Below are 14,686 nucleotides of genomic sequence, written 5' to 3' on the forward strand. Positions count from 1 at the left end.
ATTTGATATTATATAGACACTGCAGTCATTAAACATTTTCAGATTTCCCCTCCTCCCCCATTAAAACAGTTTTCTAGTCATGACTCTTCCATTTTATTTTTGTTCAGGTAATTTTGACAGTCTACATGTAGAATTTTACTTTTATCCCTGTTAAATATGAACTTGTTACAGTCTATTTTGCAAAATTCACGAGTCACCAATTATGAGGCAGCTTTCTATAAAAATCAAACTAAAACAAAAAGCTACTTGATTGTCAATCTTTGACAAAAGGAAAATCATATATTCAAATAAAATGGGCAAAACTGAAGAAGAAAGAACGAAAAGGAATTTATTAAAAGAAAAAAAAAGTCAAGGATTAAATGCAGAGTGAGAATGCACTAGGGAATCCAGGGATTTCCAACCTCCAGGTGTTTTTTTAGAGATGAAGCAAGACTATCCTAATAGGTCCAGTCTACAAAAAGGGATAGACCATTATGTCTCAGTTCCTCCCTTATTGAAACATCACAGGGATAGGTTGCTATATGTTGTTGGTAATAGAAAAGACCAAAGAATGGGATCAAAGTGAATGCTCAGACTAGCTGACTCCTCTTAACCAACTGATTGATTATTACGTGTAGTACCCCAAAAACAACCCAGTCAGGAAATAATGGGGTCACCTAGGGCATGAATTTCAATATCTTTTATAGAATTACAGAATCCAGAATAAAGAATATAATAGTCCCATGGTACTCTGTGCTGAGTAGATGCCTGGAGTATGGTATTCACTTAGGAACCATAAGTTAAGAAGAACACTGTGAAATAACTGATTTGTACATAAGAGGAAGCACAACCAAGAAGGTGATGGAGGCATCCTGTGAAGAATACTCAGAGGAACTAAATTTATTTAGCTTGGAGAAAAAATGACTAAAGGGATACTTGAAAGCAATCTTTCGAATATTTGAAAAACTGCCATGTGGTTCCAGAGGGGAGAATTTAGACCAGTTGGAAGAAGAAGGGGGTGGAATAATTGGATATTTGGCTCACTATCAAGGAGAAGTTTCTAATAATTAGGCTTGTCTAGAAAGGCAGTATATTGCCTCATGAAGTAGTCATTTCCTTCTTTCTGGTAGTGTTCAAGCAGACATATATGACAGGCTGTCAGCATTTTATAAAAGGAGCTCCAAAAGGCTAAGAGAGGTGGAATTTTATGACCTTGTTAGAAGGAAAATTTTTTTGTTCAAGGTTTTGCTCTGATTAATGAGGCAAAATTCAAGAAAAAATAGAATTAAAAGGAGTTTATTAAAAGTATGTCGAAGTAGCAACATGTTGACAGGCTGATCATTAAAGATTGGTAAAGGAATTTCATAATGCAATAAAGACAATTCAGATGGATTCATGTCAACAAAAGGGAATGTCTAAAAAAGTAGACATTGTGTCTAATTTCCCTAACCAGTTGCCATTTTGTACAGACTAATAAGTAATGGGTACATAAGGGATAACAAATATACAAAAGCTGAAATTTAGGTGATGTTTCTCTTAACAGAGCCTTCCCCAACCGTGATTGATAAGCAGGACTGGGAATAGTTGGTCACTGAGTCAGAATAACCATTCTTTTTTTTTTTTTTTTTTTTTTGCAAGTGGGGTTAACTGATTCATCTAGAATCACTCCAACTAATAAATGTCTAAGATCATATTTGAACTCAGGCACTACTGACTCCAGGGCTCCTGTTGGATCCGCTGTACCACTTAGCTACTCCCAGCATAACTTTCAATAATCTCTAATCCAAGGTCTCTTGCAACTCTGAGAATTGATGAATCTATATATATTCTTGTTTTCCTCCTCTTCATGCTGCCTGCTTTTCATCCATCATCTTTATCCTACTCCTACTGGAATCTTAGGCCCTGGTTCCTATTATCTTGGCTCTGATAGGTGAACTTTCACCTTACCCTACCTGGGTAACTTTAGTACCCACCTTTCTGACTCTGCTTTAAGAGCTGCCTCTCCTAAAGAAGGGGGTGGAGGGAAGAGAGAGAAAAGAATTTGGAACACAAGATTTTGCAAGGGTGAATGCTGAAAATTATGTTTTGAAAAAAAAATTAATAATAAAAAAAGAGTTACCTCTCTTTCAACCCCCAAACCCTTTAGAATATAAGATCCTTGAGAGTATCAATTATTTTAGGTTGGGGTTTTTTTTGCTCATATTTGTATCTCCAGCAGTTAGTACAGTATCAACATGTGATGATTAATAAGTGATCTAATCCTTTCTGTCAATCTATCATCTATCGTTTCTCTTTCTTTTTCTTTTCCTTCCTTTCTTTCTCTTTCGTCCTCTTTTTTTCTCCCTTCCTCTCTCTCCTTTTTTTCTCTTCCTTTCTCCCTCTTTCCCTCCCTTCTTCTTTCCTTCCTGTCTGCCTCCTTCCCTCCCTCATCTCTCTCTTTCTCTCCTTTCTTTCTCAGTGTTATACAATGACAGATGCTTTGTTGGCATTCGTGTGCATTTTTCAATTTAGAGCAATTGTAATTTCTTTCTCATATTAATAACCAATTATTGAATTGGAACTAAGGTTTTCCCCTATGTTTCTTCCTTATTCAGAAATTAGCCCCTGTAGATTATTCAGGCAGCCTTTGAAGTTCAGGGCTGATAATGAGAGGAAAAAGTCAGATCTGCCTGATTTTTCTTGTGCAGCATAACGAATCTGGAAATATGTTTAGAAGAATTGCACACATTTAACCTATATCAGATTGCTTGCTGTCCTGAGGAGCAGGAAGGGCAGAAGGAAGAAAAATTTAGAACACAAGGTTTTGCAGAGGTGAATTTTGAAAACTATCTTTGCATGTATTTAGAATAAAAAATATTATAAAAATATTAAAAAAACAACAACAAAGAAAAGTCACATCTGTTCAAAAGGTAAAGAAATTTTGGTTTGGGTGAATTAATAGATTCTGGCTTGTTTTACTCAGACAGGTTTGAGAAAAAGTCTCTTTTGTCTGGAGTACCCTAGATAAGTCTCTTTGACCAAGACTGAGTGATCAGTTAGGTCCCCCAGATCCTCATTGGAATAAGCCTACTTCTCATTATAATATTTATTCTTTCATAACTTGTTAACCAATCAGAGTTGATTGCCACCCTCAGAAACACCTACTCTTCCAAGGGCATATTAACACTGTGAGTGGGTGAAAAGGCTGTTGAATGTCACTGATGACTTTTATTAAATACTGCAAACACGATTAATAAAATGATTAACTACCCAGAAACTAGATGTCTTAAATTTTTTATATATCATACAATTCCATGAATGAAAATGTGAGTGTGTATTATTAAGTGTTGTTTGTCCTTCATTCTTGAAGAGGATTATAACATCAGGGAGATAATGCCATGACATGTAAATGGAATGTACTAAGTGAGGGAAAACTGTGCAAAATCATGAAACCATCTGGGTCCAATGGGAAGACATAGATCAGAATGACTGGAATTGACTCTGGATACAGTGAAAGACATTGGTCTCAGTTTGACTGAAGTAGCCACTCATTCAATGATTAAGCCTAGATAAGCAAGGTAAAATTAACAGCTAAATAACCCAGTAGATAGAGTGCCAGGCCTGTAGAGAGAAATACTCAACTTCAAATCTGGCCTCAGATACATCTGGGCTAGTGAATTAATCTTTTTGCCTCAGTTTCCTCATCTGTAAAATGAGCTGGAGAAGAAAATCACGAACCATTATAGTATCTTTGCCAAGAAAATTCCAGAAGGGGCCATGAAAAAATCAAACATGGCTTAAATGACTAAACGAGGAAACCTCTCAAGTACTCTTAGTGACAAATGCAAAACCTCTACCATTTCACTTGCTATTCCACTCATTATATTATTATATCTATCTTTGGTTGTGAACACTCACCTTGGCTTATTTTAAAAAAAAAAGGGGGGGGGTGGAATCTTCTTTTCTCTATAAAATTTCTTTCTTCTTTAAGTATTAAATTCTAGTCTCCTAAGCTTACAAAAACATTAGTTTTATGGTTTAAGAATAATTTTAATAGATAATACTAAAATACAGAGATATCAATTTGTTGTGAGAAATGTAGTCAGAATCACCTCTAGTCATCAGATGTAACTGATATTATTGTCTACATCCAATGGATTCACAGTTTAGCAATTCAGCTTTTTTCAGGATGATGGTAAAAGTCTCTCATGAATTCTTATGGGTGAATGCCATGACTGTATTATATGGAAATTCTCTTACTGGAAGTAATATGACTTGAAATGACTTTACTTGGGTATACAGTTTCACCAAAGATTGAACATCAATTGATAGAATGTATAAGAATTGTCTATATAATGAGGAGCTCATACTTTAGTAATAAAAGATATATCCCTTTTCAGTGTTAGGTCTTGATTGCTTCGAATAGCATTATGATTAATAGCCAAGCCAGAGTCTCTACTGTGAAATGCAAAACAAGGAATATTTAACCATACCTGAAAAATTCAACTACATTTCATTTGTCTGTGGCCATCAAAGAAAATAAACATATGATCAGTTTTGACAATTTTTGGAAATGAATTACTTTTTTGCTTATTGTTCTTATTGATTTGGACACTAGTTATTTGTTTGATATTTGGCTGTCACTTTAATTAATGTTTTTGTGGTTCTAAAACAAAAACTTCACATGTTGGCATTTCAAATACAGGGATTCTGTTAACCTATCTTCAGTTTTCAATTAAATACTATTTTTTTTCTTTCCCTAACAGACAAGCTAGCCTCAATGAAGCAGCTGAGAAATATTATGAACTGGCAGCCAGGCTGAGACCTAATGTAAGTACTTTCCTAATGGCAAGCATTACTCGCTGTGATAGACTCACAGCATGGATTACATTTGAGGACATAAGTGTATGTCATGCCTGGCTTTATGATCTGTGAGCTCTCATCCTGAATACCCTCTTAATGGATAATTCTACAAAGAAATCTGCCAATCTCCACTTCTCTGTTTCCCAGAAATAAAACCACTATGTGGGTTGTATGAAATGTAATTAATTTTCGTCATTTGGATAACGATTCTAGCATTCATGCATACTTTACATTTTGGTGGCTTTTAAAAATTAATTGCATAATTCTTTGGAAAAGTATTTTATCATGAAATAAAATATGTAGTCCTGTTTCTTCATATCCTATTGCAAAAAGACACAAGAACCTTTTTAATGCCACCAATATTTTTCCCTTCTTATATGTTATTAAAAAATTCAAGACATGGATCTTGCTTTTCCCACAGTTTTCATTTCTGACAAATGTCTTCTTCAAACTTTAGCAGAAGTTGTTTGGATTAGAATTTTCCCCCAGGGTAGTCCCACTTCTGTAAAGTGAGAGGGGTATAAATTAGATCATTCCTGTTTTAAGCAGAACAGCTTCCTTATGATAAAAATGACTTTTTATCTGTCTTCCATGGATATATTCCTGCTTTGGCACAATGTGGATTTCCAATGTCCTCATTTTTTTCTTGCTTTGCTCTCCCCTGTTCATCCCCAATGTGGGCCCCCTGAATATCTTTGAAGAACTTGTAATGTAAAAAGAGAGATTTTACTCAGGATACCTAAAAGTAATGAGTGATTTTTGTAAGATAACACAGGAAAATCATTATCAATGCTTCATATACTCACCAAGACTTTTAAGCTTATGGATTTCACTACATGTAACCAACTTCAATTTACTACAAAAGGCAAGATGTGATATAAAGAGATGTGTAAAGGTGTATTGTAGGGACAGGTACCTTTAAGAGACCCTATTGACAGCTCCCTCCCTCAAAAAAAAAAAAAGTGAAAAGTAATTTAAATTTATATGGTGTTTTAATGTTTGCAGAACTCTTCATTTTCATGAATGCTATGACCTCAAGCAAGTAATTTAAACTTTCTGGGCTTCATTTTCCTAATCTATAAAAATAGACAGTTGAGCTAGTCAGCCTCAGAGATCCCTTCCAGTCATATAATTATGATTCTGTGATGCTTTCTATTTCTGATGCTAACACCTTAAGGGCCTCAATACCATCTGCCTGGATTATCATAATAGTGTCTCTCTTCTACCTCTAATTCACTCCTCATAGAACTATTGGAATTATCTTTCTAAAGTTATACCATCATTTTTCTGCTGAAACATTTTCTATGGTTCCCTATTGCCTCCAGAGTTAAGTTAAAACTCAAGACCCTGAACAATCAGGTAATATCCCCAACCTTCCCTGCCCTCCCCTTTTATACATCCTTGTTGCATATTATTCCCCACAATTCACTCTGCTTTGGTCAAAATGGACCACCTAAACCCGCAGTGCATATATCAAGCCTCTGATATGGCTGTCTTTGGCCATGCTCTCCCTTACTCTTAAAATGTCCACCTTTGAGTTCTGACCCATTCTCTTAATAAAGCTCAACTCAGATGTGAGACCCTCCATGAAACCGATCCTCTTTCAGTCAATGACAGTCTTCCCACCTCAAGCCTTACATGGTTTCTTGTTTTAAAACTTCCTAATTAATTTATATAATAGTGTTTATGCTGAAAACAAGGAGTGTATTTTACTAAATTTTTGTTTGTCTGCTAGCATCTAGCATGATGTTTACTTAATACTTAGAAATTATACAACTTTAAGATTTTTAAAGTTCTTTATAAATATCATCTTATTTTATCCTCTCAATAATCCTGAAAGTTAGATTCTATTATTATCCCATTTTACAAATAAAGAAACTGAGGCAGACCCATCCAGGGCCACACAGCTAGTAGTATCTGAGGCAATATTTGACCATATATCTTACTAACTCCAGATTTAGTGCAACAGCTCACTTGCCTAGTTATCATAGTATTCCATATAATTATATTTTATATTTACTTGATAAATGATTGTATGTGAACACATGAATGAGAAGTGAGGAATGTATAGGGGATTTCAATAAAGAAACAATGGATTATAGTTGTGACATATTGCATTCATGGTCAGACTTTAAAAAATTTTTTTTGCAACAGTTTGTTAAAATTAACATTTTCTCTTTGCGTAAACAGGATTGTCTTGGGGGATATTGAAAAGTATTATAAAAACAAAAAAAGAAATATTTGAAAATATTTTAAAATAAATACACTACTTGGACTTACTCAGCATGATAGATTCAAGGAGGAAGAGATCATCTATAATCCTTAGGATTCGTGAATCATTGGGAAGCTGGTTGTGCTTCCTGAGATGGATTTTGAATAAAAGAAAATTACTTCATTAGGTGTTCCTGTGGGAGCAGTCCATTTAAAGTCCATGATATAGCATGTGAAAAAAATAAGATTAACAATAAAAACATCAAAAATCACATGATTGTATCATTATATTCATAATTTCCTTTGCCAGAGCAGATCAGTGACCTTTCTTCAACTTAAAAGTCTTAGAAAGTTTCCAAGACTATTATTATGAGATTATGTTACTTGCTTGGGCTCACATAGCCATTATATGTCTAAGGCAGTACTTGAATCCTGTGCCTTCTGAGCTCCAAAGGTGCTTACATTGTACAGTCTTTCCGCCAGTAGATAGGGTTGTATAGTCTGGTTCAGTGATGCTGACTTCCTTCTTATTCCTCAAATATGATGTTCCATCTTCCAACTTCCAGGCTGTCCTCCATTCCAAGGACCTTCTTCCTCCTTATTTCAGCCTCCTGGGCTCTCTGGATTCCTTCAAGTCTCAAGCAATATCCCACCTTCTACAGAAAACCTTTCCTTATTTCTCTTAATTCTAATGCCCTCTCCCAATTGTTTATTCTTATTTATCCTAGCTGGTTGGTAGACAGCCATTTACATATTATCACATCATTATATTTGCTCTTTAAAAAAGGGACTGAGGAAAAGGGAGGGGCAATTTTCTTTTATCTTTCCTTGTATCTCCAGCATTTAGCACAGTGCTTAATATATAAGACATTTAAGAATGTTTATTGACTGACTCCACTGACTAAGTTTGTGTAAAATCACATATAAATGGGAAAGTAGTTTGTAACCTAATTGCAAAAGTGTGTTAAATGCCAGGGTAAGTAAAAAATTTTTACTTGACTTGGCATGCAGTAGGAAAACATTATAGGACTTTTGTAAGGGGAGTGATATATTCATCCCTCTTCATTAAAAAGATTATCCTCATCAGAAAACAGAAAGTGATTTTGAGAGGAGAATGACTGTCAACAAAAAAAAGGAATTGCCTCTTTTCCTTGAGATCCTCATGGTCTTTGTTGACACATTCCAAATCCCCCAAATTTTTGTAAAGAAAAAAACTATTCATTTTGAAGAATTTGAGATGATGATATAGGTGAAGCCAATTCCACACCATGAGCCTACAGACATAACATTGTAGATGATGCAGATGAATTTAACTTCATCATGGCAAGAGAAATTAATTCTTTGTAAATGTTTATCAGTCATTTTGAGGAACTGATATGGAGTCATGGAAAGGGGCTTACTTCAAAATCCCTAAACATTTTACTTCTAAGGTACCTTCATAACCGAATTTTTCCTCTGATTTACTTCATTTTAAAGGTTTTGCATGTTGGATTTGGGGGACTATTATAATGTGTTATAATATATCCCATGATAATTATAAGAAAACCTACACTAAAATGAACGGTTTTTTTTTTGCCTTGCTTTCAATCTCCCTGGTTGACATCATTCAACAAACATTTATTAAATGCTTGCCACAAAATGTTCTATATCAGCTCTTCAACTTTTATACTGCATAATTTACATAATGCATTAATATTAAAAATAAATGTGATCAATTTTTTATATCTGCTGTTCTACTTTGAGTTTTTGTACAAAAATGAGTGGATTAGACTTCCTATTATAGTGTAGTTTTTTTTTTTTTAAACTCTTACTGGAGTGATAAAATATTTTACCAAATATTTTCTCATAGGCTTCTTTATCTCTCTACTTTCCCCCCTTCAAGTCATTATATACAACTCACATTAGTCAGTTTAACTATCAATAATTCATCTTATCTTCACTCCTCTTTGCATCACATTTGCCTCAAAATGACACTGTCTGAGGTCTAAAGAGAATCTAGAGAGAATATTTAAATGGAATTGCTGTTAACTATTTGAACTAAGATGTTCACTGATTAAATGGTCAGATATTAAATAATCAGAATTACTGATTATTTCATCAATCAAAAGGTGAAAGTTGTGATGAAAGGAACCATTCACTGGTCTGTATCCAATTCTGATTAGTAAGAAACAAAGCTGGTTATCATGGTTAAAATAATAGGAACTTTAAAGAAAGGAACGGTTTTCATCTTAGAATTTTTGATGAATAAAATAGGAGACACTGAATATTTCATAATATATACAGTAGAGGATAGAGATCCCACTTCTTCACCATGCCCTAGAAATAAATAATATCTCTTTGCTCAAATTTTTCATATTTCTCTTCCTAGGTGTACTTATCTCAGTCTCCCATTTGTTGAAATTATTTTTTCTATGTGCCTTTTCCCTCTTGATTGGACTATAAGCTCTTTTGGAGGTCACTAACATCTAGCATGATACCATGGATAAAGGAGTCACAAAATAATTTAGTCAACAGCACTTTTTAAAAATATCAATGGTGATCACATAAGCAATGGCCATCATCGAATCCTACTATCCTTGATTCATTGTGTGAGAATATGAACATATTCATTAGCTAAGATGTAGACAAAATTCTTTGTACTTACCACTATATATATAAAGGTATAAAGAAAGATAAGATAATTTAATTTATACTGCTAAAATATCTTAAAAGACAATAATAGCATTGTGTGCTATTGTCATTGTAGACTTATTTTAAATTATAATATTCAGATTTTGATTTTATCATCAATGCTTTCTATAACTGCTCTATTATTTTATAGAAAATTTGAATCAGAAATATACTTTCTTATGCTTTCATATCACATCAATCAACAGATGAAAAGTTTATTTAATTTTTTTTATTGCCTGCTGCCAATAGGCTAGAATCAATTACCATATTTTACACATAATTGTTGCTTGCATAATGCAAATTCAAATAATGGTATTCACTAAATGGTATCTATCTTTAAAGGAAGGAAGGAAAGAAAAGAAGGAGGAAAGCTAGGAAAACAAAAAGAAGCAAGGAAAGAAGGGAAAAAAAGAAGAAAAATCAGGAAGAAAATGATGAATTAAGATCATAGAGAAGCAGGAAGAAGAAAATATATTGATGTGTTAATCTTACAAAAGAAGGTGAATACATCTTTCTCTGAGACAAGGAGAGAGGAGTATATGGCTGAAATTCTAGGAAAGTCTGAGGTAGTAAAGAGAGTTTGGTTCATGACAGATGAAGTAGAAGAAAAGTTTAGAGAGTTTGGCTTATTTTTCATCTTCTGAAATGAAGCTGATATGTACATCTGAGGAAATATTAGCACGTGTAAGAGAGATACCATTGTATGTGATAGTTAGCTTTGGAATCCAGAATTAGTTTGAATTCAGTCTGTGACATATAATAATCATGACGCTGGACAAGTCATTTAACTTCTCTGTAATTATAAGTTAGAGAGGGGTTTGTGGAGGGAGTTTCTCAGTACTTCTGAGAAGCATAACGGTGGACTTAAAAATATTTAGGAAAATAATTGTGATGATTTCAGGGATGATAAATAATGGTAAATAAACAATCTATATAGATGAGTTATCTGAATTTGCTGGATAACTGATAATCCAATCCTAGTTTGCTGTTACAATTAGTATAAAGTTTCAGTTCATAATCATAGAAGTCTAAACAAAATCCTCTAAGTTTGTAGGTATATAATATTGCTTGTGAAAATATTATGACTCATCTACCTGGCTTTTATATATGTGGTATTGTACTTACAGTTTGTTTTTGCTGGTTTCATATTTCATGAAACATCACATCAGGAATTAATAATATATGAATTTGGCGAGGATGCTCTCCAAGTTTGTAAGCAAACAAAAGGACATTGTGCATATTCCTAGCATTATTTTCTAGACTATTAGAGGTCTTCATTCTTTTTATCTCTGCTTATAGAATTAAAGCATCACTCTCTGTAAGACTTTATAGCAATTGTTCTATGGCAAAAAAATAAAATAAAATAAAATAAAACACTGCAAGAAAAGGAACATGGGCAAAGAAGTTACCAAAACTGAGTACAACTATGTCATAATCAATGGCAACCAATGGCATATATTCTGAAAATGCATTTGTGCATGGGGCGTAGAGAGGGATTGGAATTTACATTTTGTAGTAAAGATGGAAAGATTGAGAAGAGACCAGAGAGGAAACCACCCAAGTGATTGCCATGGGATTGGAAGAAAAAGATTAATGATTAGAATTCTTTGGCCTGAATCAAAAACTGATGAAGGATTTTTCAATAACTCTTCAAAAATATAAATATAGGTATTATTCAATGTAATCTGACAAGCTGTTCTTTACCTCTCCTCAAACTAGAGCTAAAGAATGTAAAATTAAATCAGACCTAGAAAAATTTAATTTTTTTTCAATTTATTGGGAAAATTGAAGTTAAAATGAAATTATCTCAGATATGCTTCAGTTGTGTAGCTATTTGTGAGGTGAGAGGGAAATTAATTGACCTTTTGAGAGCCTTGACCTAGGCTTCTGTGGTATGTGGTAAACATAAATTATATTCATTCTCTGTAAAACTAGAGTTTACTTTTTTTGTCCTATAGCAACTGAGGAGTCACTGAAGCCATAGGTCATTTTCAACTATGGAAATCTCACATATGATGATGCCTCAGGATATTAGAAAGAAGCATTGAAAAGGACAAAGATTGAAAGCACAGAGACCAAATAAGAGGTTGTTAATTGGGTCTTTATGTCTGAGAATTGTGGCCAAAAAAATAATAAATTGTCACCCTATCTTCCATCTGATAATTGGCACCTCCAAATTTAGTAGGTTGATCTTCATTAAACAAATGCATTTGTCACCAAGAACAAATAAAGCCTTTTTAGGTTTTCTAGATTCACTTCCATGTCACAATCAGATATCAGAAAAAGACTTCATTCCATATGAAATGTTTGTGTCTATAAAATATATGTGTGAGTGTATATACAGATACCCATAGCATTTGTTGCATGAAAACATTTTACTCAAATTCCTTCTCACTTGTCTCATGCTATATACTATTATTCTCTGATCATCTACAAATCTAGACTAAATGTATGATTTCTATAATGAGGAACTAATTCTTATATTTCCCATAAATTTCCCAAACTCTCAAATAACAGAATCGGTAAAGTCCAGCACAATCTCCTATTTTCTTAGTTTTGAATCCTTGATGGTGGCAAACTTTCCCTGTGGTCACCTTATTAGATAGCATGTATGCAGCCACAATGAAATCTTCTACTTCCCTGATTTTTTTTAAACTTCAAGAATCCCATGGGTAATCAGTTTGAGAGATTTATTTTGGTTACATATGTATGAACTTCAACCTTGTTTAGATTCATAACAATCAGAAACTTTGTCGTGGTTAGCAATTCAGAAAACGAACTTGAATTACTTTGTTGGGCAAAGCCTCTGGGAAATTTGGTTTGATTTAATTCTCTTAGCCTAAGCATATTTTTACATTTATTCACTTTTAACTTAACATTCCTTTATTGGGATGTCATTTACAGAGTGTCACATGCAGCCAATTAATAAGTTTGAATTATGAGATCCTTATGCCAAAACTCCCTATTGTTAATTGCATAATATGTAGAGCTCCATTGGAGACTTCCTTTTTATTTTATTCCTCACCCCAGTCCCCCTGACAATCTGCATTATCACCATACTTAACTTTTATTTGTGGGGTGCTTGGGTAGTATTCACACCAGTGGGTGCAATGTTTCATTCTAACACTTATTATTCATTTCATCATTTAGCTTAACAGGGTTTTAACTAAAGCAAAGTCATTGAGATCTTATCCAAAGAGAGTAAAATGTATTGCACTTGCCATACTTTGTAGCAATGACACATAGCATAACTGCTTTCTCATAGAATCCATCTTCCATATCCCATCATCATTGGCCAAGGTCCTACCTCAGTTTCTCAGTACCTTGGAAACCTTTCCTGTCTCCCTGGACCTCCTCATCTGTAAAATGGGGTGGATGAACTAGAAAGCTTCTGAGGTTCTTGACAATGCTGGATCTATGAGATACTTTCATCATATCCCCCTCATCCTCCCTCTTTCTCTCCATATTTCTCTACTTTCCTCTAAGCATTCATCTAATTATATGACACACACAAAAAAAGGATATTTTGAGTCCCAGGCTAAAAATGCTTAATTTAAAAACTCAACAGATGCTAGGGGCTGCCAGTGGATTTAGATGGCACGCATGTGATGTAATTTAAGAAGTCATGAAGGTGGGGAGTCATCCAAAAAGAATTCACAAATTCAGGTCATTTTCAAGTAAAGGGACAAAAGCTTTATTATGATGCTATAAGGCAGGCTTAGTTCCCTAGTAGAATTCATTATTTAGAAGGGGAAAGGTGGGGACTTTTAATTTTTTTATATGTTAAATCCAATATATGTATACATAGTTATACAGTTATCTTGTTGCACAAGAAAAATCAAATCAAGAAGGAAAAAAAAACTGAGAAAGAAAACAAAATGCAAGCAAACAACAGAAAACATGAAAATGCTATTTTGTGATCCATACTCAGTTCCCACAGTTTTCTCTCTGGGTGTAGATGGCTCTCTTCAACACTGAACAATTGGAACATCTTATTGTTGAAGAGAGCCATATCCATCAGAATTGATCATCGTAAAGTCTTGTTGCTATGTATAATGATCTCCTGTTTTTGCTCATTTCACTGAATATCAGTTCATGTAAGTCTCTCCAGGCCTCTCTGTATTTATCCTGCTGGTCATTTCTTACAGAACAATAATTTCCATAATATTCATATACCACAATTTACCCAACCATTCTCCAATTGATGAGCATCCATTCATTTTCCATTTTCTAGCCATTACAAAGAGGGCTGCCACTAACATTTTTGCACATAGAGGTCTCTTTCCCTCTTTTAAGATCTCTTTGGGATATAAGCCTAGTAGAAACTCTGCTGGATTAAAGGATATGCACAGTTTGATAACTTTTTGAGCATAATTCCAAATTACTCTCCAGAATGGCTGGATCCATTCACAGTTCCACCAACAATGCTTCCTTCAGAAAGTCAACTGGTAATTAAGGAATGCTTATGTAAAATAACATTGGGGGTTGACATCTATAATTTGACCCCCAGATTGTATACTGTAACTATGAGCATCAGTTCAAGATAGCTCTATTTTTGCATAATAATCCTGTCAATACAAGAAATTTAACCCACTTAGGGACAAGGTAAGCTTGTCAGAATTACTCCTGGCATGCCCACCTAGATACTGGGTTGTTACCAGGGACATGGCCTTTTATTGAGGGTCTATTCACCATATCACATTCTTATTGTGGTTACATGACCTGGAAGTAATTGTATTCTTAGTCTGATATCCACCAGCTAAGGATCTGCAATTCTTTAAACCCTATATCATGAAGAAATACTAACTATGCTTTAAGTTGGAGAGGAAGGATATGCTATTTAAGGGACAAAGAAAAAAAATTAAGAAACAAGTTATAATATTATTTGATAGATTAGTATTTCTCATCTATGAGGGTCCAAAAATGATCGATGTTATCTTAGAAAACTTTTATAAATTTTATTTATGTTGTGCCACAGTTCTCT

General features: G+C 34.0%; 1 protein-coding gene across 2 annotated transcripts in view; it reads left to right on the top strand.

Annotated features, from left to right (window-relative positions):
* The window catches only part of TMTC2 (transmembrane O-mannosyltransferase targeting cadherins 2), a 535,380-nt gene that overhangs the window by 452,409 nt on the left and 68,285 nt on the right, over positions 1-14,686 (top strand). For both annotated transcript variants that reach the window (XM_051961459.1, XM_051961458.1), the window contains one exon: positions 4,725-4,788. In XM_051961459.1, coding sequence (XP_051817419.1) covers positions 4,725-4,788 — 64 coding nt within the window. The remainder of the gene's footprint in view (positions 1-4,724; positions 4,789-14,686) is intronic.

This window comes from Antechinus flavipes, chromosome 5 (assembly GCF_016432865.1).
Source record: "Antechinus flavipes isolate AdamAnt ecotype Samford, QLD, Australia chromosome 5, AdamAnt_v2, whole genome shotgun sequence".
In the NCBI taxonomy this organism is placed as follows: domain Eukaryota; kingdom Metazoa; phylum Chordata; class Mammalia; order Dasyuromorphia; family Dasyuridae; genus Antechinus; species Antechinus flavipes.